A 22,429-nucleotide genomic window follows, 5' to 3' on the forward strand; every position below is an offset into this window, starting at 1 on the left:
ACCAAACCTGTTGGCAGCTTGTCTTGGACACTAGCCTCCAGAATGGTGATCAAATTAATTTATGTTTTTTAAGCCAACAAGTCTGTGGCAGCCTTAGCAAAGTGACAGAGGGTAATTATGCTGGGGGTGGGGGTGGGGGACGTAATCACCAGGGTCCTTATTTTTATTATTTATTTATTTGGGGCTGCCTTGGGTCTTCGTTGCTGCGTGCAGGCTTTCTCTAGTTGCGGCGAGCGGGGGGCGAGCGGGGGTTACTCTTCGTTGCGGTGCGCGGGCTTCTCATTGCGGTGGCTTCTCTGTTGTGGAGCACAGGCTCTAGGCGCATGGGCTTCAGTAGTTGTGGCACGTGGGCTCAGTTGTTGTGGCACATGGGCTTACTTGCTCCGCGGCATGTGGGATCTTCCCGGACCAGGGCTCGAACCCGTGTCCCCTGAATTGGCAGGCGGATTCTTAACCACTGGGCCACCAGGGAAGTCCTCAAGGTCCATATTAAAGGAGGCAGGAGGATCAGAGATAGAGAAAGGAGATGTGACAACAGAAGCAAAGGGTCAGAGTCAGAGATTTGAAGATGCTACACTCCTGGCTTTTTTTTTTTTTTTTAGTGACTTAAAACAGTGATCATTTGTTATTTCCACTCTTGGCTTTAAAGATGGAGGAAGGGATCACCACCCAAGGAATGCAGATGGCCTCTAGAAACTGGAAAAGTCAAGGAAACATCCTCCCCAGGTGCCTCCAGAAGGAACCAGCCCTGCTGACACCTTGATTTCATCCCCAGAAGACTCATATTGGAGTTCGGACCCCCAAAACCGTAAGAGAATTAATTTATGTTGTTTTAAGCCACTAGTTTGTGATAACCTGTTACAGCAGCCACAGGAAACTAACACCCACCCACTCCAATTACTGCCAGCTCAGTATTGTTTTCTAAGAAATTTACTTTAAAAAAATGTCTGTGACCCAAGCCCCTCCCACCCCTATAGCGGCCCTTCATAGCTTTGTGTCAGAAAGCCTCCTGATCCTGCTGGCAACAAGGCCTTTTCCCAGCAGATATCCGCAAGATCATTAATGTGCTATAACTCAGGTGCCTTTTGGGGTCCTGGGCACAGACAGCCCAGTGTGGATGGTTTTGTGAGGGGTTTGCTGGGCCGCGGGGAGAGCCCTCCTCACATCCTAGACACAGGCTGCCATTCTCTGCACAGGATCAGGCTCACGTCACCGGGGCCAGTTCTGGGTGTGGGAAGGGCAAGGTCCCCAGGGCAGAGGGGCAGCTCCCAAGGCCCCCAAAGTAAAGCTGGAACAACTGATAACCTTCCAGCAGCATAACAGACCGAGTCTGTCTTAACGTTATCTTGCTGATTTTTGTTCCCAATCGACAAACTGCCAGTGTCATTGGCTTCCTTTCTTCCTTTCCTCCCCTCTCGCCTTACATCTGAAGGAGGGCTGGAAGCCTGCCTCTCAAGGAACCTATTCTTTTCCTTTGCCTTAACTTCTCCTGCCTGGTTAGGCTGAGGTTATGGCAGGCAGTGCCATCTGTCCCCATCTTGTCTGAGACCTTGGTGTTTCTGACCCACAGGGGTTGAGGTCAAAGGAAGAGACGAAATAAAAGCAGGTAAAGGGACAAAAAGGCAGAAGAGGATACCGGGGATGGGGTCGGGAGGAAGCCCCCAGGCAACCCTGGCAAGAGGCTCTGCTGGCTCAAGATGGCGGGACCTGAGTTCTATAGCAGGTGGGAGTAGGTGGTACTGGGGTTTGTTTTTTAGCTTAAGGTATGTTGGCTTAGGGGCGGGATCCTATCCCTAGGATAGGGCTAAGGGGGATTTTAAGAATTCACTTTCCCAATTCCCTCATTTTAGAGGCAGAAACTGAAGCTCAGAGAAATTAAATGACTTGCTCAAGGTCACACAGTTTTTCTCGGTGCAGCACCAGGCCTAAGACCCTGGTCTTCTAAACCCTCCCTGGGTCCCTTCGCTCCCCGATGTTTGAGGTCCCCTGGGAGTAGGAGGTACTGGAGGAGAGAAGTGGGAAGAAGGGGGCCTGCTCCTTACACTTCTCAGTTCCGTTTTACAAATTTATTTTATTCAGCTTGGAAGATGAATACAAATCCCTGGGTTTGGGGGGGAAGGGGACGGGCAAGAAGAAGGGAGTAGGAGTTGAGGCAAGGCTACGAGCATCACAGTGGCCGTCTCACGTCCGCGTCCAGGGCCACGTCCCTGCCCGGGGAGGGGGCGCGGAGGTTGAGCAGGGAGCTCAGGTCCGGAGGAACACCATAGTCAGGAGGCCTGGAGAGGGGGGGAGGAGCGAGGTCATATGTGCAGCCTGCCAGCTCTGGACGCCCTCTTTCCAGCCCCCACTCCCCTCTCTCTGGGCCCCGATCCCCTACCACCACCGTGCTCACCCAAGACATAGGCTGCCACTAACTTCTGTCCCAGGGAGACGTGAAGGATTTGGGGCAGCTGGCTGCCAAGTTCGTCCTGGAGCGGCAGCAGCAGGAAGGCCACGGAGACTGTGCCCATCAGCAAGAAGAGGAGGAAGGAGCTGGTGGCCAGGTGCGGGAGGGGGTCTGGGAAACAAGGCCCATCAGCAAGAAGAGGAGGAAGGAGCTGGTGGCCAGGTGCGGGAGGGGGTCTGGGAAACAAGGCCCATCAGGAGCTCCGGCCTCCACTCCTGCCCAGCCCAACGCCCTCCAGGGAGGAGGCTGAAGATGGAAGGTGTACCCACTTCCTGTTGGACACCGGAAGTGTCCTCTCCTCCCTAGAACCTTCGTCCCCACAGCCTCAGGAAACCCTCTCCCCTCTGGTCCCTCATCATTCGTTTTCTCTCCTCAACTCTGCCTTGAGTACGGGCTCCTGTGTATCTGTGTGCCAGGCAGGGACCTCTCTGTCTCCCACAACTTGGTACATAATTGCTCAACCCGGTTTCTTATTATTTATTTATTTTTTATAAATTTATTTATTTTTGGCTGCGTCGGGTCTTTGCTGCTGCGTGAGGGCTTTCCCTAGTTGCGGTGAGTGGGGGCTACTCATTGCGGTGGCTTCTCTTGCTGCGAAGCGCGGGCTCTAGGTGCGCACGCTTCAGTAGTTGTGGCGCGTGGGCTCAGTAGCTGTGGTTCGCGGGCTCTAGAGCACAGGCTCAGTAGTTGTGGCGCACGGGCTTAGTTGCTCCGTGGCGTGTGGGAATCTTCTCGGATAAGGGATCGAACCTGTGGCCCCTGCATTGGTAGGCGGATTCTCAACCACTGCCACCAGGGAAGCCCCCGGTTTCTTACTGAACAGAACTGAGCTGACACATGATGGGAAGTACTGAAGTCAGAGCTAAAGGAAGAATTTTTCTCTTTAAGTGGAGGCCAGAAACCAAGGAAACTGCAAAGTCTGCTTTTTCCCTAACCTGATATAAAATCTCAACTCCTAGAAATGTTTCCACCAAAAAGCAAAAGACTGAAACGGAAGGGAATTCCCTGGCGGTCCAGTGGTTAGGACTCCACTCTTTCACTGCCAGGACCCTGCATTTGATCCCTGGTTGGGGAACTAAGATCCCGCAAGCCACCAGGCACAGCCAAAAGAAGAAAAAAAAAAGAAAAAAAAAAGACTGAACAGGAAGACCTCTTCAACTCCAATTGAGCTCATCTCTAGGGTCATCCTAGGTCCTCCCTCCTTACAGAACTCAAGAATTCCCATCCCTAAACTCACTCTCTGGGAAGTGCTGAGCCGTGGGTGGTGCTGTCCAGGAAGGAGGCTCTGGGTGCGGCGTTGGGTCAGGCTGTCCCTGAAGCTCAAGGGGGTACGCAGGGGCCCTCAGAACCGAGGTGATGTCCTTGCGCCCCACCACTCGGCCGTCTGTTCCCTCCTCAGACAGCTCAATGCGGAAGCGGTCCTGGACGTCATAGTGGCTGGGATTGGGGGCCACGTGGCGAATCACACTGGTCCCAAGAAAGGAGAGCGGCCCATTGAAGGGCAGTGAGAGGCAGTGATCCAAGAGGATCCAGGCCCCACCCTCCCAGGAAACTTTCCCTTAGGGACACAGACAGAGGGTGGGGTAAACAGGTTGAAGAGGACCTGGTCTGAGGTTTAAGCCAAGGCACAGTAAATCAGAGAAAGGTGGCAGCGACCCCTGGCTTTCATCAGCCTCCCCACCCTCTCAACTCACATGTCAATGCAAGACTGAGGCTTCACATATCCTTCCGCGTCAAACACTGTGTATTTGGCAGGTGCTGTGCACAGGACTGAGGGGAAAAGGCACACAAGACCGACTATTGCCTCAGACAACCTGCACAAGCCCCGCCCATGGAGTCCCCCCTGCCTTCTACCCCAGGGCTGGACATCCGACCGTACTCATCTGACTGCTCCAGCCCGCTCAGCTCCCCAGCGTTCTACCGCCAGCCCCCAGATCCCCAGCACGAAGCGCCCATCCCCATCACCTCGGAAGCGAAGCGCTGCTCCCGTGGGGTTATAGAGGGTCAGCAGCTGCCGAGATCCACTCCGCTGGTCTGCCCTGAATACTAGATCCAGGGGAAAGACGAGGACCGGGACAACAGGTCCCGAGGGAGGAGGGGCGCCCCGGGACCCCCGCCCAGGAGCCCCCGGACCCACCAGCTCCTGGTCCTGGGGCGCCCCACGGCGCATGCAAGCTCTGGGCGGTGGAACATCCGAGGGCAGAGCTCAGGGGACAGGGCCTGGAGTATAAAGCCGAGGGGAGAGAGGGGCGAAAGGGAACAGGATGAGATCGTAGGGCAGGGCCTGGACTGATGCCGCCGCCGCCGCCGCCTCGGAATCCCCCTAGATGAGGGCCCCTCAGGCCAGGCCCAGGCCCCCCAAGCCCTTCCTCTCCACAGCTGTGCCTTAGTTCCCTTTAGGCCCCGCCCCCAAGCCCTACCTCGAGGGTCACGCCCACCCCGTAAACCCAGCCCCTCCCGGCCCCCAGCCCTGGCCCTAGTCTTCACAGCCCCAGTTTCCGATCTCCATAAGCCCAGCTCCGCTCCGCCCCTTCCGGGCCTCCCAGGGCACCCGCCCCTCTCTTCGGCCCAATTCCGCTGGCCGCCGCGCCCTCTTCCGGAGTTGCCCTTTCCGGCTCCTGCTCTCCCGAAACCTGTATCTGTGCCTCCGCTCCCTCCCTGAGCTCGGGCCCACGCTTCCTCGGGCTTCCGCCTCCGAACGGCCGCTCGCGCTATGAAGCTCACCTCTGGTCACAGCACCTGCCAATCAACCTGTGGCCGGACCAGGGCTGCCATCTTCCCGGCAGACCATTTCTGCTCTTCCGCCGTACGGCCTCTGTCATTGGCCAGGGCGGCCTCGTTTCAGCTCTAAGTATACACCGATTGGTGCGCCTAAAGAGGTGATTGGCTTGATGCCAGTGACGTAAAACTTTACGAGCGTCTCTGGCTAGAACGCTAATCCTGGAATAAGTCGGGCGGCGATGTCGTGGGGAGGCACCCGGGCGAGGGTGGGAGTCAGGCTTTGTTCCTTCCTCCCCACTCTGAGGCCGTCCAAATCACTAGAATCACATCCCACAAGGGAGCCCTCTTTCTCCACTTCAGTCCCAGGTTCTCCTAGATGCTTCCGCAGCAACGAAAGCCGTTTTCTGTAGTACGGGTTGGAGGTTGCTCCCAGTTGGACTCGGTTCGTAGCCCAGGGCACTTCTCTTGATTCCTTCCCGCACGAAACTCATATTTGAAATCACTCATATTTGCAGAGGGAATTATATTCAGAATCTTCAGCTTCCCTTACAGACGAGGAAACAGCCTCGACAAGGTGAAGAATCACACGCATTTGGTTAGCAGCGGAGCAAAACAAAGTTACCTGAAAGCCTTCTCTAAGCACCCTGTCAAATGTAGAATCTCCCTTTGCCTGTCCTCTTATCATGCTTTTGTTTTCTTCAGAGCACTCCTAGAGCTACTTGACATCATGTTTATTTTAGTTTATCTCTGCTCAGGTAGAATTTACTCTCCTGTCCGCAAGAGCAGCGACTTTGTTTTGTTGTATTTTCAGCACCGGAAAACAGTGCCTGCCATTTGGAATGCACAAATGAATGAGTGACTAGGATGAACTTCTGAGCTGAGATCTGACTGAAGTTAGAAGTGAGCCAGGAGATGTCTGTGGAAGAGAATTCCGGATAGAGAGAACAGCAAAGGCAAAGCCCGGAAGCAGGTGTGTACTAGAAATGGCTAAGGAGCCAGTGTGATGGAAGAGATTGTAAGGGAGACAATATTCAGAGATGAGATGAGGTGGGAGGGAGGACACAGATCACCTAGAGCCCTAGAGCCCACAGTAGGACTTCAGATTTTATGCTGAGACTGATGGGAAACTATGGAAGAGTTGTTTTAATTCCTTTTTTTTTTTTTTTTTTTTCTTTTTGGCTGCCCCAGGCCGCTTGCAGGATCTTAGTTCCCCAACCAGGGATTGAACCCCGGTCTTCAGCAGGGAAAGTGCTGGACCGCCAGGGAATTCCTTAATTTCTTTTTTTAAAACAGCTTTATTGAGATATCTTTGACATATAAAAATTGTATATATTTAAGGTGTACAACTTGCTGTTTTGATGTACGTAGACATTGTGAAAACTAATTTACGTATCCATCACCTCCACATAGTTACCATTTTCTGCGTGTGTTGAGAATACGGGAGAATTTTGAGCGAAGGGGTGACAAGATTCGACTTACATTCTTCTGTATAGTAACTGTTGAGTTTAATGAATGAATGAAAACAAATCCCCAGAGGAGCACGGAAACCATACAAATGGAGATTTGACCCCTTCCTCAAGTCTAGAAATATTTATTTGGATAAGAAAGAGGTCCCTAGGGCCAGGGTCCGGAGGCTGGCCTGGGCTCAGGCTTGGGATCCAGCAGGCTGAACAGGCTTGGAGGGGCACCTCTTGCTGAGGTTGGTGAGGATCTGGTGCTGGGTGGGCCGGGAGAGAACCACGAAGCTCTCTGGAGGAAGGATCGGACCTCTGTTTTCTTCCACCTGGCCCATCAGCAGATAACTGATTCCTAGGCAAGAGGAGGAAGGGATTGAGAGTTTGCGTAACTGAGACCTTATAGATGTTTCCCCTCATCCCAGTCCCTCCGATTCTACTGCCTCCATCATTTTCATGAGGCTAAGTCTCCCTCTACATTTTCCCATATCTCTGTTACCTTTCTTCATGGGGGGGCACTGCTTGCAGGGCACATAAAACTTCAGGGAGGTGTCAGTGGGGGGAGAGGGCAGGTCCAGGCCTCCGGTTTTGTAAACACCAGTGAGATTGACAGTGACTGTGAGGCCCCCCCCTGGGCCCCGAGCCATGGACTTCACCATTCCCGTCACCACTGTGGGAGAGAGAGGGAGAGGTGAGGAGACAGGAGGCCAGGGCAGGGCTGGAACCAGACGGAGGGGGGCTTTGGGGACAGGAGGGGAGGTTAGAGGAGCTGGAAAGGCAGAGCTGGGGGATGGGGCTGCTTACCCAGGTCGCTGTTACAGAAGTGGCTCTGCAGAGTGCCTGCCCGCCGGCACTGTTTTGGGCAGGAGACGCTGGGTGCATCTGGTGGAGGGGGAGGGGCACACTGTTGGTGGAGGGTAACCTACCCAGCATGTAGGAAGGACCACTTTCCCCACGAAAGCCTCATTGCTTTGAACTTGTTCAGAGCTCTATCCAGCTTCATGTCCCAGCACCCAGTACCAGCCATTAGCACAGAAGCGGCACCCGTGGGTGCTGTATTGAATGAATGAGTGAGCGCTGAATGAATGAATGAGCGCAGGAGGGAACTCGGATACAACTCCCTTCGGTCTGTGTCCGCTTCCTCTGCCTTTCCAAACTCACCGCGGCCCACCGGAGTTGCCTCTGCCTTAGGCGCGGCCTTCGGTTTCTCCTCAGGTGGGACTTCGGACTTGACTTTGGGCCCGGCTCCGGGCTTGGGGCCCGGGCCGAGGAGCGGGGGACTCGGCCGGGCGTCCTCACCCGGGCTCCGGGCTGGCCCTCCTTCGGTGGCACCCCGCGGCAGGGTCCTGTAGGAAGCCGAGAAGCCGTCGGCCGTGACGCTGAGGTCCGAGACGAACTGGACGAGGAGCTCGTTCCCTTCGGAGGAGATGGGACTGCGGGCGCGGGGCATTGGGGGCGGTGTCAGGCGGGCAGCGCATCCTGCCCCCTACCCGGGCCGGCGGCCTTTTCACCTCTGCCCCTCGGTTGTCTGCGTTAGCTTCCCGATTTCGCAAGCCCCACTCGCCTCTCCATCCACGGACCCCAGGCCTGGCGTCAAGCCTCGTCTTCTGCCTGGGCCGCTACCCGCTCCGCCCACCCGTTTGGGGCCGGCAGGTTCGCCGCCTGCAGCTTCAGTTCAGCCCCGCCCCTCCCACCAGCAGCGCTGTCCCCCCGCTCCCGCCTCAGGCGCGGCGGAGACTCCCGGACGCCGTCACCCACCCAGGTGCCGCCCCCTCACCCCGGGGCTGTGTCGCCGCAGAACTTCCCCAGCCGCTTGGCGTCGTCGCTCACGGCGCCGTTGAACACGCTGACCGAATCGTAGCGGCAGTAGGAGTCGGGCTCCAGGTCAAACTTCCCGAAGGTCAGTGAGATCACCTGGCGGCGGGGCAGAGGCGGAGGCTGCGCGGCGGGACCCCGGGCAGCCGAGGGAGCGGAGCTCTCGCCTCTCACCTCCGCCTGGCCGCCGCCTCCGGGACGCTCGCCGCGGCCTCCTCGCTCACCTCCCGTGTGCCCTCCAACCCCCCTCTTAATGCATTCACACCACAGCTCGGAGGAACACACACATCCACGGGGGCCCTGCAGTGGCCTCGGTCGCCGTAGTCCGCAAGGTCAAGTCCTGGCTCATTCTCAAGGAACAGACCCAGAATCCACCTCCACCACCACTACACACCCACACCCACACCCACACCCACACCCACACCCACACGCACAGATCAGTTTACATATCAGCATCGGGTACCTCGCTCTCGTAAGGTTCGTCACAGTCGTAATTTGACATTTTTTGTTTGGGTGCGAGCAGGTCTGGGTCTGTTTTTGCTCCCCACCATGGCAAGCTCAGTGCTCGGGACATTGTAGATGTTCAATAAATCTTTGCAGGCTGCATACTGGAGGACGCCGCCTGGGTCCCCGAGGACAGCCCGGGCAGGGGGTCAGTACCTGGTCCGGGGGCGCGATGATGTGCCAGGAACAGCTGATGCCCGGGGGGTAATCGGACTCGGGCCAGTTGGGCGTGGTCAGGGTTCCCTGGGCCTTCTCCAGCCGCCCCCCGCAAAATTGGTGCTCTGGGGAGGGGAGAGAGGAGTGGGGGTGGGGGGCGGTGGAGACCCTCGGTCAGCTGGAGGAGAACTCTAGACTGGGAGCCCGTGCAGAAAGCTCAGATGTCTGGGTCTCGGGATGATGGGGCGAGAAGAAAGGGAGGAAGAAGGGGGGTAGGTTAGCAGAGATGGGGCTCGGGAGGTCTTGGACCGCGGGGGGGTAAGTCTTGGACCGCCGGGCACCCAGGCGGGCGGTGGTAGGGGGAGGAGGAATTGACACGCTCCCTTCTTGCCCCTCCCCCTGACCCGAGGCCACATCGCGAGGCCACATCGCTCCTCTTCCCCTGGAAGATCCCATCTCCCCGGCCCGGCAGAAAAGTCTCCGTCGCAGCTGGAGAGTCCCCATGTTGCGAGGGTGCCCTCAAATTGGGGCACAGCCCCGAGGCCCCTTTGGGGAGGTCCCTCCTTAAACATTTTAGGGGAGACTTCTGCCGCCAGGAGGAGGTGATGGGACCGCAATCGGGAGCCCCCGGGCTGGGTGTAGGGGGCTCCGGGTCGGGGGAACCTAGTCCCCCAGCCCGGGGGTGCCCCCTCGCGCCCGTCTGAGGGAGCCCGATTGCGGACGGGGGCGGGCAGTTACTCACCGTCCCAGTAACCCCAGGCCGCCCATTCCACCCGCGGGTCGGTGACCCATTTCCGCCTCGCGCCTGGGCGGGGGCCTGGAAGAGGGGGTGGGTGGGAGCGGGAACGGGGGGAGAGAAGACGGGGAGGAGGGACTGAAGGGGCGGTTAGTGAGGAAGAAGGGTAAGGGAGATAATGGGGGTCCCAGGCTCTTGGGGTGGAGGTTAAGGCTGGGGTGGGGCCTGCGCCGGGGGCGGGGCCAGGAGAGGGGGGACGGCGGAGGTGAGGGAGGTCTCACCAGTGCCTGAGGTGGCCCGCCCGCTGTACCAGAGCAGGAAGCCTCGTCCTCCCGTGCCCTCATCCGATGTCATCCTCAGGGTCACCTGGTTGCCGGGGGCGACTAAGGGCGGTGGCCGGAAGGTCCCGCAGAAGCGTCCGAGCCGCTGGCCTGAGGTTCCAGGCCCGGCAAAGACCTCCAGAGCGTCATAACGACAGGAGGGATGCAGCTCCAGGTCAAAGACTCGGAAGGAGAGGGACACGGTCTGGCCCTCAGGGACCTGATGGTGGGGACAGGGTCAGGGACCTGCAAAGTCAGGCCGGACACAACGAGGCAGAGGGCACCTCTCTTTCCCCGAAGCATTTCCTACAGAAACTGGGCCTGAAGCGGAGGGGACCCCATCAGGATGCAGAGCAGAGGGCTTGTGGCTTGTGGCTTGTGCAGGGGACAAGACCTGAGGTTTGCGGAGAGACCGGAGGGGATGGGGCTGAATGTGGAATGGAGAAGCAGGCTCCGAGTTAAGGTGTGAGGATGCTTGCTACGTGTTACTGTGGGCACTGGTGCTGTCAGTGACCAGAGGGGAGACGGCAGCCAGAGGGGCCTTCTCACCGTTATCGTCCAGATGCACTCCTTATTGGCGGGGTAGAGGTTAGGGAAACCTTCGCTTGCCAGGTAACCCGACTCCCCGCTCACATCCCCTCCACACAGGAACACAGGTCTGCAGGACAGAAGAGAGGTCAGGCCTGAGTGGGGGAGTAGTGTGGGGACTGGGCTAGGGCAATGAGCATGGGGGCGCCAAGGAGGGCAGCCAGGGGGATGAGGGCGGGAGGCCCAAAGGATCCGAGGTGGCCTCAGCCAGCCGGGACTGGACTGGAGTGGGAAATACTCCAGCAGAGAATCAGGAAAAAGTGGGACCAGCAACTTGGCTGTCCCTCCAGCCCCTCAGAGTTCCCACCCCCACCGCAGCAGGAATTCCCGGAATCCTCCTCGGCCCCCCTCCGTCATTCTCCCCCCTGCCCATCTCCGTCATTCTCCCCCCTCGCCCTGCCTGGCAGTCAGGGCCTGGAGCGGCCTAACTACTTCCAGATGTGGACACAGCCTCGAGGTGGGGGGGTGAGGGGGCGGGGAGATGAGGGAGAAGTAGCAGCCAGGGCCCTGCGCTCCCAACCTTTGCCCTGCTCCGGCTCCAGCTAACTACTGCGGTGACTGACTCCCAGGTCTCCCACTTGCAGCCCCCTCTTCCCCCCGCAGTCTCTGATTCCCTCCTGGAATCCAGATGTACAGCTACCAGGCAAGTTCAAGGTCTTGGTGCTCTCAGGTTCCATGGGGGGGCCAAGGGTCTGGATAGGTGGGGAGACTTAGAGGGCAGAGGACGGAGGGTGGAGGAGTGGGGAGCACGGGTGACCCGCAGGAGACAGTGGTCTTGCAGCAGGGAAGGAGGACTTGGGGGCCAGGGAAGGGTGAGGGCTGCGGGAGATCTGTGGGGGGCGGTGTTAGCAAAAGAATCTACAAGATCCACAGGCATAGCCCCCCAGGAATCAGGAATCTGAAGTTCCCCCTCAAGCCATCTGGAAGGTGCCGAGAGACCTACCTGGTGTAGTTGGGGCTCTGGCCCTGGGTGAAAGGCAGCAGCAGAGCCCAGGCAGTGAGGAGGGGCCCCAGGAGGGAGGCTGTGGTAGTAGGCGGCATGGCCCGAGGGAGAGGCGCTGGGGTCTTCAAGACAGAGGCAGCAGCTGAGCGTAGCGGCAGCGCAGCGGCAGCGGGGATAATCAGTGCCAGATGAGGCAGCCTTGGGCGTGTGGGCGTGGGGACTGGCCAGTGGGGCGGGCGGCGGGGAAGGCGGGACAGGGAGAGAAGAGCCGGGACAGTGGCGATTCCAGGGGCCTCTCTAGGTCCAGGACACATAAATACTGACCCAGTGTGGGAGCGGGGGTGGAGCAATGGAGGGCAGAGAGAGCATCAGGCTCTCAGCATAACCCAGGCTGTCCAGTCATGTCATCTGCAAGCCCACTCTGTCCAGTGCCCGCCCGAGCGTCCTGCCAACACAGCCTCGGGTCCTTCCTGAGGACTCTCCCGCCCACCCTTGATCCTCCCCATTCCTGCTTCCTCAGCACCCAGAGGAAGTCCTTCCCTGGACTCCCAACCTCTAATCACTTACCCACTTCCTGACCACCCTCTGCTCCAGTTTATTTTCCACTTCAGATGTCTACTGTCCTCTCCATACCCGGGCCAGACTAGGCCACGGAGGAAGAATTCTCCTCACCCATCTTCTCTCCCAAATATTTGGAGGTATGGGTGGGGGCAGGGAGGCATGCTATGTGGGTAAAGGGAGTGTCTTCCTTATTGAGGAAGAGAAGGATGGAGTAGAAAGTAAGGGAAAGGACAACATGTGAGATCAGATCTGGAAGGGAAACAGGAGGAGAGCAGGGTTGGGGGGGGCGGTGGCTTCACAGGGATGAAGGGACATGGGTAGGAAGCATCCTGAAGTCAGAGGAAGCGCCTTTCTCAGTCTGATGGACAGAGGATCCAAGTGGGGGAACCAAGTAGGCATCAGGTCTTGGCGTTGGAGGGAAAAGGAAGCTGAAGGATCCAGGTGCTGTGAGCTCTGCAGCAGCTGACAGCCTGAGCTGCGTCCATTCTGTCTGCCCACCCTACCCCCCGCCCCACGTTCCTCCCAGGCCCCAGGCTTACAAACCGGGCCTCACTCAGCCTTTTATTCTATTTGTCCATCAAATCTTTTGTCCATGATAGTCAGGTTGGGAGCCTCTCCTGGGGAGCCCCCTGAACGTTTTACACAACAGTCCCACCCTGGCCTGTGTAGCAGGCCCTAGCCCACTGCATCCCCCTCCACACGCGCACACACACAGCATTCGTTGCTGTTATTCCACCTCTCCTTAGCCCCTGGCCCAGGGCCAGACCCTCCCTCCAGGGGTGAGACCAGGAGAGGGGGGTCAGCTGTCAGGGGTTGGGGGGCCTTGGCCAGCCCCTCCAGCAGCCCTCTGCAGCATGTCCAGGGCCTCCCAGAAGAAATCCTTCTGTGCAGCCATCAGTGGCATCCAGCCCACAATCTCCTTCAACTTTTCCATGCGGTCCTGAAATGTGGGGCAACTGTGGATCTGGCTGAGGTACTGCTCACAGGCCTGGGCCACCGCCCCCCCAGGGTCCTGGGCTGCTCCGGCCCCCAGGCTGGGCTCGGGGGTCCCCGCCACCCTGCTGGCTGGTAGGTCCCGGTAGGCGGGATGGTGCTCGATGTCATGGCTGGACAGCATGTAGAGGCACTCTCTGGTAGAACAGAGGGAGCAGACACACAAAGGGACCTTGGAGGAGAGACAGGGGGAGTGGCTGAGTGGGGCCCCAGGAAGGGGTTCCCAGGAAGCCCCAGCTGTTGCGTTGGTCCTGCTCAGACCAGCCCTGAGCCGGCAAGCGAGCTGGCTGGCTGAGCCCCAAGGCTGTGTGAGGTCGGAGCGGGCCAGCAGGGGCAGCTCAGGGAGAGAGCCGGGAGCCACGGTACGTGGCAGGAAAGGGAGGTGGGTGGTGCTGGGAGATGGGGTCCCTGTGGGAGCCCCAGCTACAGAGCCCCCTGTGGGCTCTACTGCTCTGGCCCTCCCTGGTTGCCCGCTCCCCGGACCCCGCTCTGACCTTGATGTGGAGCTTAACGAAGGAGGCACTTCCCTTGGGCCAGCCTGGCAGGCGGCCTCCGGCTCCACATCCACAGCCCAGCAGCTCCTTGCTGAAGTCTGAGGCCTGGCTCAGCACCAGGGAGTGGTTGAGGCCACACCACAGGGCGACGGGGCGCTGCAGATAATGTACCTGAGAACACAGGGCAGGGTCCCTAAGTGGGGAACACCAAGGCACCGTGGGGAGGGGCCGAGTTGGAGTAGGGTGACAGCTTCCCCTAGGGAAGCTAGGGGGGAAAGGAGGTGGGCCCCAGCGTGCCCTCCGCCTCCCCCACGAGGTCTGCCCTGCCGACCGCAGACGGGCAGCTATCACTCCTCCTCGGTTCTCCTGCAGCCCCAGTCTGACCACAGGGGTGCTAGCACAACTGTCGGTTCCTCCTCGTGGCTCCCTGCTCTCATCCCCCAGGCCTGGGCCTGTCCAGTCTCTCATTCTGCCTTCCAGCCTGTCCCTGTGTAATTCCAGCTTAGGCCCCTGGAAGGACCTGCCTCCCACTGAGTCCTTCCTTCCGTCTCTAGCATTTTCAGTCTGTCATGTCTTTATCTTTCAAAATGGCCACTCTTTTGGAAAAGCATTTCCACCTGATTTCTGCTGCTTCCTACCTCTGTCTTTTAGGCAGTAGGACTGACTACGTGATCAGTCTGAAGTGGACCACATTCTTGGTCTCACCACAGCCAGTCTCGCCTGAACCCTCTGTGATCTGGCTTCTCTCCCCACTACACTACGACTTCTCTCCAAAGGCACTGGACGTCCCAGCAGCCAAATCCCAGGGCCTCTCCTGCACGCTTGCTCCTGAGACTCTGAGCGCTTTCCTTCTGAAGACATAGATAAGTAATTTCACGGCCATTACAGGAAAATTATAAAATACTGGCAAGCAAAACTTCATTTAAAAATCACTGGAAGCCCCACCACCCACTGTTAACATCTCGCTGGATATTCTTCCTCACTGTTGCCTCAGCAAATATATACACGCAAGTTGTGCATTTTTAGACCAAAATGGGATTGTGCTGTGTCAACCATTTCATGAATTTTTTTTTTCCACTGAAAAATATGGCATAGCCATCCTTCCGTGTCAGGGAGCATATTCCTACACTATCACTGTCACCATTAATCACCCCCTCCTGGGTGAAACTTTCTGTGCCCGTGGCCTGGGAGATGTGGCATTTGCGGGTGTGCCTCTCTCTCAGAGACAACTCTTTCAGACCCTCCACCCACGGTCGTGGCGACCACCCAGCTTTGCCCCTCTGCCTCTACTTTTCTCATTTCAACCTTGTTCCAGCTTGGAATCCAGCTAGACATTTCTACTCTAGTGTTTTACTCTCACTGCAAAGAAAAAGCCTAAATTCACATTCTCTCCTCAAACCAGCATTCCTCACCCACTGACATGTCTACCGTGTCTATGGCCAGAGCCACCTTTGTCCCACCCCACTGTCCTCCTAGCTAGTCAGTTTCCAGAGGCTGTTCACTTCCTGCTACTACACCTCACGTCTCCATTCCCCTCTGTTCCCGCTGCCACTGTACCAGCCCCAGTCCCTTGTCTCAAATGCTGGTGTCATTCAGCAGCCTCCCGGTGGGCCTCTCACTGTGCCTTCTGGCCATGTGACCCGTTCTCCATCATCCAGGGGGTTGCCTTCTCCTGCTCCCTGCTCCAGAACCCGCAACAGCTCTTTCCCAAATTGATACTTCTGTAGGCTCGCAAACACCTGTACCACCTCGTAGCTACCGAATTCCAAAACACACTCTGCTCTGGTCAGGCCGGGCCTTCCATCGTCCCAGGGATGTGCAAGCTTCGTCCCCATCCCCATTACATAGGATGTCTTTCCCTGTACCCACCCGAATCCTATCTAACCCACTAGGCCCTGCTTACATCTCACCTCTTGGAGTTACTTCACCCACTCAGGTCTCCCTGCTTCACTAAACTCCTACTGCACTTAGAGCACGAGCCACACAGAATGCACCTCGTGGTGCCAACCCCGGGTGAGATACAGTAGCACAGCATTACAGACTGGGTGGCTTAACATCCTAGGGAGTAGAAAGTGGATTCTATGGAAATTAGAGATGTGGAGAGATCCAGGGGTCAGGGAATTAGAGGAAGGGGGGCAGATGGGAGTAGCTCGGAGGCAATCTCACCTGTGTGGGTTCCCCTCGGTCTATTTTGTCCCCGGTTCCCAGCTGCCCATATCTGTTATTTCCCTGCATAAAGATTCGGCCAAATTCATCCACCAGGCCAAGATGATTGTAGCCAAGAGCACAGAATAGGACCTAGGAGGTAAGGTAGAAAGGAGAAGTGGGCCTTCAGTTGTCTCCAGGGGAACTCTAAGCTCCAGAATCTCACAACTGCTAACCTGCCACACCCAGCTGATCGCTTTTGGTCTTGCCCTCTATGTCACCCCTCTCCCTGGGTCCCTTGCCCCTCCCTGATCAATCATTTGATTCCTGCTCCAGTTTCAGACCTTCAGAACCTTGCGGGGGGGTGGGGGGGTGCTAAGGCCCCGCCCCCTCTGGTCTGCCCCACCCCTTCAGGATCCTACCTTGGCAGGCAGTGAGAGCGCAAGCGGCATCTGCTGGTCCATGGGGTCAAAGGCTTGAAGGGTCCCAAAGAGATCACGATACACCCCTGGGGTATGCACCTCAAAATACACTCCCCCCTGGTCTGGGGGGTTGGGAGCCCTCAGCTCAGCAGCTTTGGGCACCCATTTCCTAGGGATCAGGCCCTACCTGGGATGAAAGATGTAAGATCTGGGGAGTCTCACGCCCACTAGAAATGCACCAGCTATGATGTCTGGGAACTTAAACACCTCTTTTGACTAGGATGCTCTAGTGTGGGTCCCCCACAGAGCTGGAATAAGGATAAGGGAGGGTTCTGTATCTGGAAGGTCTGTCCAAGGCTGGGGTCTGGAGAAGGAGGGAGGTGGCTCTTACCCGTAATGTAGAGAGTACTGCTCTGGTTGGAAGCCATGCAGGCCACATGCAGGTGAGGGAGGCAACGGGACACCTTCCTCAAGGCCAGCTGAACTGTATAGGAGCGTGGCTGGTCCAGCTGGGTTTCATTCACTACCAAAGAGTAGATCTTTCCTTCCTCTGGGGGAGGGGGCAGGGAGGCAGACAACTGTGTGGGGGAGGGAACCCTCCAATAACCACATTAACTTCCCAAGAGACTCCCTAAGCCATACAGGATGAGACATTTGCTGCCCCAGAGTGGGGCTGGAAGGAAAAGGGTAGAGATGAAATAAGGGGGAAGTGACCTCAAGTACCCCAGCCTCCAGCCTTCACCACCGAAAATCAACCAGGGGAGCTCTTCAGTGTGAGGGGTGAGTGCAGAGAAAACCGAGCAGTTGGATTTGGTGGAATCCACCTCGAGTGTTGGGAAGGATGATGTCTGGGGATCCAGGGCCCTGCCTAGCATTAGGAAGTTCAGAAGGGCGGGATTCGCTGGCGGTCCAAAGCTTCCACTGCGGGAGGCCTGGGTTCGATCCCTGGTTGGGGAACTAAGACCCCACGAGCTGCGTGGTGAGGCCAAAACAAAAAGAAGTCCAGAAGATCTCAGGCTTGGGGGCTTGGGAGTGTGGTCGTGTATAGGGAACACAGAAAACAGGGACAGTTTGGCATATAAAGTACGGTGCCTGGCATGGAGGTTGGGGAGATTAGAATTTTTTAAATCAGTGCAGCTCTCTGGGGGTCCAGTGGTTAGGACTCGGCACCTTCACTGCTGTGGCCCCAGGTTCAATCCCTGGTCTGGGAACTAAGATCCCATAAGCCGAGAGGCAAGGACAAACAAAACAGAACAGTCAGGCATTTACTGATGGGTGGGTTCCAAACCACTTTTTTTGCAGCGGGGCCCTTTATTCCTCTGACACATTGTGCAGAATCCTAGACTAGGAGACAGACAGACCAAAGCGGAGCTATTTGGTTTGAGACCAGGACGAGGCGGCATGCAGAGCCCGGTGTGAGAGGTCTCCCCCCCCCCCCCCCACTGCCGCGGGTCCTGAAGAAGCTGCAGGAAACAGTCTGCAAACCACTGCCCTAAGCCTCACCTGTGAGGAGTAGCAGGGCCCGCTGGGTCTCCTGACCAACGAGCACAATCTGTTTGAAGCTCATGGAGTGGTGGAAGGTCATCTTGAAGACCCGCTGCCCGCTGGACTGCAGGTAGACCTCGACACAGTCGCCGGACCGGATGTGGGTTGTGCTCGCCACTTCCGGCTGCTCCCGAGTGGCCAACACATAGAGGTATTTACGGTAAACTGTGTCACCTCTCGGGTCCGAGGCAAACTGTAGGAAAAGACGAAGGTGTCTCGGATCTCCAGCCTTGCGGTGGGATGAGGCTGGGGCAGCTGGATCCTGGGGTGGGAGATGAGATACTTGGGTCCCGGTCTTGGGAAAGACGAACTTGGTTTCCAGTTCCTGGTATTGGAGGACGGCTGTCCTGAGGATGCCGCCTCAGGACTGGTGTGGGCCCTGGGTTCCCAGAAAAGAGGTGGGGTCTCGGCTGCCGGGGTCCTGGTACTCACATCCTTGGCTCCGCGACACAACACAACATAGCGGCAGGCCCGCTTCCACTGGACCTGGCCAAGGGTGGAGGAGACCAGGGCATTTTTGAGGAAGAAGAGGGTCCCCGTGTAGTCAAGAATGAAGATGTGGTCCTTGGTGGGCAAGAAGCGGCGGTAGCCATGGGCCAGCACGGGGGCTACACTCTTGCTGAGACAGCGGTGGCGGCCCCCATATGCCTGGAAATACAGGCCCTTCGTGTCTGCAGAAGGGAAGGAGAGGGAGGTTTAAGGGGTCGGGGAGGCACAAGGGAGATGAAACAGAGCTTGGGCAAGCGAGATTTCTCAATGGGTGGGTGTTTAGCTCCCCCCCATCCCCAGGCCTCGGGGAAGACCCCTTCCAAAGGGCACGTGGAAAGCTCAGAAGATATCTGAAATTATGCCCCATGTCTGAACTAAAGTTCTCTGCCCCACCTCAGCCCAGGGCCACACACATGCTTCTAAGTGAGCACTTCTTTGGCCCAAACTTGCATCAGAGACATCAAAGGAAATATAAGAATGCATAGAAAAGCAGAAAGAGGTGTGAAAAGGAATGACTGGGAAAGGCCAGTAACCCTTCCACACCCCTAGCTCTGGATCTGCTATCTGCATCTCCCTTCATCTCCATTGTGTGAGACAAAGTTATTGGATAAGGGATCCCTGGGAAGGGAGGGGAATAGAGCATATTTCTCAACCTGGGGGTGATTTTTGTCCCTCGGGGGACATTGGCTGTCAGAACTGGGGGAGGTGCTACTGGCGTCTAGTGGGTAGAGGCCAGGGATGTTGCTAAACATCGTACCATGCAAAGGACAGCACCCCCCCACACAAAGAATTATTTGGCTCAAAGTTTTAATAGTGACAAGGTTGAAAAATCCTGGTTTAGAGGAGGGAAAACTCCAGGTTTTGGGAGAGGAGGATGTCTCAAGGTAAGATCTGGAAGAGCTTGAATATGGTGGGCAACTCGGCAGGGATGCTAGGAATGGGGGCTCTGGGTGACAGTGTCTGTCCGAGAGCAGCTCTAGAGACTCGGAGTAAGTCCTTGTTGGAGTATGTTTAAATCTAACAAGTTTCTTCCAGAGAAAGGGGCCCTGGAAGGTTGGCTGGGAATACTGAGGTCATCAGGCAATTTTATGGAGCAGGAGGGATCCCAGAATAAGGTAGGACAGAAGCAGAGAGAACTAGAGGTTCCTGGGAAGGTATACAGTTCAGAATCGCAGCTCTCTTCCAGGGCTGGACCACAGAACCCTGCTCTCGAAGGCGAGGACTGAGCCGGTGACAGATGCGTCTCCACACGCCCTCAGAGTCGCACACTTTGTGGAAGTAGTGGCAGGTCTGACCTAGAGAGACTACATCTCTGACTGGGAGGAATGAGATGATGTGCTCCACCTGTGGGGGCAGGAGGGGGAAAACAGGGGTTATGAGCGCCCCTCAGAGGCCCCCAGTCCTTTATTCTCAGCACCAACCCGCCCCCCCCACAAGGACTCACCAGCTCTGGGGGGAACAATTGAACAGATATAGGGTTTCCTCTCCCCTTCTTCTCTTCACCCCCAGGCTCTGGGTCACCTGAAGGGCAGCTCCGCTTCACCTACCCAAGGAGAAGGGGGTGCACAGGGGTTCCATGAGGGTCATGCCTCTTCCTTCTGTTAACTACTTATTAACAACTACCTTGGGGGCTCTGGGCTGTCAAATTCTCCCATCTTTCTCTCTAGGTCCGTGGGTTTACCCTTCCCTGTCTGCCTTGTTCCCTGTCCAACTTCTCCACATAACCCCTCGCCTGATCTCTGGCTGCCATCTTGCTGCCCCTCCCTTGCTTCGGCCCTGCCCCCTCACCCTGAGCCCCTCCTCCGGTCCGCAGAGCCAGGTGACTTTGGGCAGCTTCCGTCTCCGGCTTCTCCTCACCATCCTGACTGCGCCCCCGCCCGCTCCTGCCCTCATCTCTCCGGGCCCCTTGGCCCCTTGTACTCAGCTCCCCGGCCTTTGTCCCTGCTGCCTTTCCCACACCATGCTCCCTGCCTGGGCTTGGGGAACCTCTGGGGCCCCTTTGCCTCCTAGGCCCCTCCCCCATGGAGTCTGGGTCAGACAAACCTCTCTGTGACCTCACCACCCGGCCACTGTGACTTATTTCCCCCAACCTTGCCTGGGATTTTCTCTCTTAGCTCCTTGGTTCTAGCCCAGTTCTAGCCATCCAGTGGCTCATGGGATATGCACAGGACAGGAGCAATAAAGTGTGAGCTACTGGTAGACAAGGCCTTTACTTTCAGGGAGTAGTAGGAGGTTTTTCCACTTGATACCCTTTTAGCACTAAGTGTAGAGAAACACTGGTGAATTCTTCACATCTCGGCAGGCCAGAGCCTCCAGGGGATTTGTAGCTCAAGAATATAAACTCAAAAAAAACCACACCAAACAGTATAAATTCAGTTTGACAGGTGAGGGGGCAAGGTAACCCTGCTAATTAGACCATCTATCTCATGAAAGCAGGCATCACATGAAAGTGGGCACAGCTGAGCACAGACTCGGGAAAAACACATCCAAAAGCAGACTGCTTTCCTGGGACAGTAACATGACTGCATGTAGGAAGGGCAGCCTCTTAAGGTGGAGGAAAGGGATGGATTTACTCTGAAAGCTCAGATTATCTCCCGGAGTCTAAGCTATTAACTAACTCTTATGGGGGGAGGGGGATGACATGGATGAGAAACAGCAGGAGCTGGTGCTGTGTCTGTCCACGTAGGGGCAGAGGATCTACACCAATCCATCCAAGGGGTAGCTGGCTCTCCCAGGAACTGAGGAATCCAGGCCTGGACAACCAGCCCTCAGCTGCATCGTATTATAGACTCATTTGTTTTCTGTGTTAGCTAAAAGACAGTTAACCATCCAATCAAACTCCCTTATTCACAGGGACTAGTAAACAGCCCGTTTGGGACATGTAGGATGGAATTTTAATAATTCGATAAATGTTTCGGAATGTCAACGTGTGAGATGTGACTTATGGGAAAGAACCTTCAGCTATTTGTGGCTTGGCAACTATTAACCAATGAAGTGGATTATATTAGGTCCTTATGCCACCTAACAGGATGCTAAGATCTCTTAGCAGACGGAACAAGTATCTGCAGCTTCCTCTTGTAACTGGGTCCCGTCGATCCACTCCATTTCACCTCGGGAGGCAAAGAAGAGGGTACGAACAGAAAAAAGTCCACCGCAAAAGCTGATGTGGGGGGAAGCCTGGCTTCTAGTGCGAGCTGTCAGTAACCTGCTGTTTGCTCTTGACAGTTCATCGACTTCTCTCCGGCTCAGTTTCCTCATTTGTAAAACGGAGAACTTCTTCTAGGTGAGGTGGTCCCTTCTAGACTAACCCCCCCACGTCTGATCATCACAATTCCTGCCCAGGCGCGCTCCTTTGGGCAGGGGTGTAGGCCGGGCGGTATTTTCGAGGCTTTCCCGGTCTCCCTTAACCCTCCCTCGAGGAGTTGAGCTGGGCCTTTCAAGCCCCTGGGAAGCCATAGGTCCGCCCGGACTCCGGAGATTGTCGCGGGGCCTCGGTTTCCGTAGCCAGAATGGCATCCACGGTCCCTTCGGACGCCCCACCCCCGTACACTAGCCTCAGGCATCACCTTGCCTCCCGCTCCCCCCATCCCCACGATCACCCTGGCGCCCTCAAAGCTGGCTCGCTCCCTAACACGTCCAGCTCGCACACACTACTGCAGTCCCTGCACTGCTTCCAACCAGCCCAGCGTGCCGCACTCACATTCTTTACCTCAACCTCAAAGTTCTAACTCACCCGCCTCCTCCTTCGCGAAGGGACAGACTTCTCGCCCATGCTATTGGTAGGTAGAGCGGTCCCTCAGAGAAGAGGCCGGGCCAGGTTCCCTCTGGAGGGTCTAATTGGCCTTCTTGACAGTCACTCGCCTGTATCTGGCTTGCGATTGGTTGTCGTTGGAAGAGGACCAGGGATTGCGTTTCTCGGCCTCTATCCCTTCTAGTGGAGGGCCGACGTCCCCGCCTCCTGATTGGACCTGATTGGCTCCATCTCCACTCCTCGGATTTGTGATTGGATGCGGCTGCGCGGGGCGGGCCGGCCTGGAGAGTAGGCCGTTGGCGAGCACTCTGTTCTAGTCCCCCTCCCTTCTCTCGCCTCACTCCAG

The 22,429-nt window shown here is 56.9% G+C and overlaps 3 protein-coding genes across 12 annotated transcripts; all 3 read right to left on the reverse strand.

The window, feature by feature from the left end:
• Positions 1-2,044: 2,044 nt before the first annotated feature.
• On the reverse strand, positions 2,045-5,247 carry MOSPD3 (motile sperm domain containing 3). Of its 8 annotated transcripts, none has more exons than XM_067011954.1 (6): positions 5,171-5,247; positions 4,412-4,666; positions 4,141-4,216; positions 3,684-3,913; positions 2,416-2,557; positions 2,045-2,276 (listed from the first exon to the last, which is right to left on the reverse strand). In XM_067011954.1, the coding sequence occupies exons 2-6, from the start codon at positions 4,614-4,616 to the stop codon at positions 2,168-2,170; spliced, it is 762 nt and encodes a 253-aa protein (XP_066868055.1). In that variant the 5' UTR covers positions 4,617-4,666; positions 5,171-5,247; the 3' UTR covers positions 2,045-2,167. The 8 variants fall into 8 exon arrangements, 7 of the variants coding, with proteins under 7 accessions (XP_066868055.1, XP_058892452.1, XP_066868057.1 ...); XM_059036469.2 differs by having other exon boundaries at positions 2,393-2,557; XM_067011956.1 differs by lacking the exon at positions 5,171-5,247 and adding an exon at positions 5,080-5,166.
• A 1,495-nt stretch (positions 5,248-6,742) lies between these two features.
• On the reverse strand, positions 6,743-11,997 carry PCOLCE (procollagen C-endopeptidase enhancer). Of its 2 annotated transcripts, XM_067011953.1 has the most exons (10): positions 11,684-11,908; positions 10,702-10,810; positions 10,114-10,372; positions 9,839-9,913; positions 9,097-9,221; positions 8,399-8,535; positions 7,783-8,054; positions 7,426-7,503; positions 7,121-7,291; positions 6,743-6,976 (listed from the first exon to the last, which is right to left on the reverse strand). In XM_067011953.1, exons 1-10 carry the CDS (start codon positions 11,779-11,781, stop codon positions 6,813-6,815), a joined length of 1,488 nt encoding a protein of 495 aa, XP_066868054.1. In that variant the 5' UTR covers positions 11,782-11,908; the 3' UTR covers positions 6,743-6,812. The 2 variants fall into 2 exon arrangements, with proteins under 2 accessions (XP_066868054.1, XP_058892449.1); XM_059036466.2 differs by lacking the exon at positions 9,839-9,913 and having other exon boundaries at positions 11,684-11,997.
• An 801-nt stretch (positions 11,998-12,798) lies between these two features.
• On the reverse strand, positions 12,799-22,271 carry FBXO24 (F-box protein 24). Of its 2 annotated transcripts, none has more exons than XM_067011968.1 (10): positions 22,066-22,271; positions 19,777-19,875; positions 19,493-19,676; positions 18,276-18,514; positions 17,802-18,036; positions 16,690-16,848; positions 16,299-16,420; positions 15,898-16,029; positions 13,732-13,902; positions 12,799-13,409 (listed from the first exon to the last, which is right to left on the reverse strand). In XM_067011968.1, the coding sequence occupies exons 1-10, from the start codon at positions 22,102-22,104 to the stop codon at positions 13,044-13,046; spliced, it is 1,746 nt and encodes a 581-aa protein (XP_066868069.1). In that variant the 5' UTR covers positions 22,105-22,271; the 3' UTR covers positions 12,799-13,043. The 2 variants fall into 2 exon arrangements, with proteins under 2 accessions (XP_066868069.1, XP_058892447.2); XM_059036464.2 differs by lacking the exon at positions 22,066-22,271 and adding an exon at positions 20,121-20,198 and having other exon boundaries at positions 12,809-13,409.
• Positions 22,272-22,429: the final 158 nt, after the last annotated feature.

Source organism: Kogia breviceps, chromosome 14, assembly GCF_026419965.1.
Source record: "Kogia breviceps isolate mKogBre1 chromosome 14, mKogBre1 haplotype 1, whole genome shotgun sequence".
NCBI lineage: Eukaryota > Metazoa > Chordata > Mammalia > Artiodactyla > Physeteridae > Kogia > Kogia breviceps.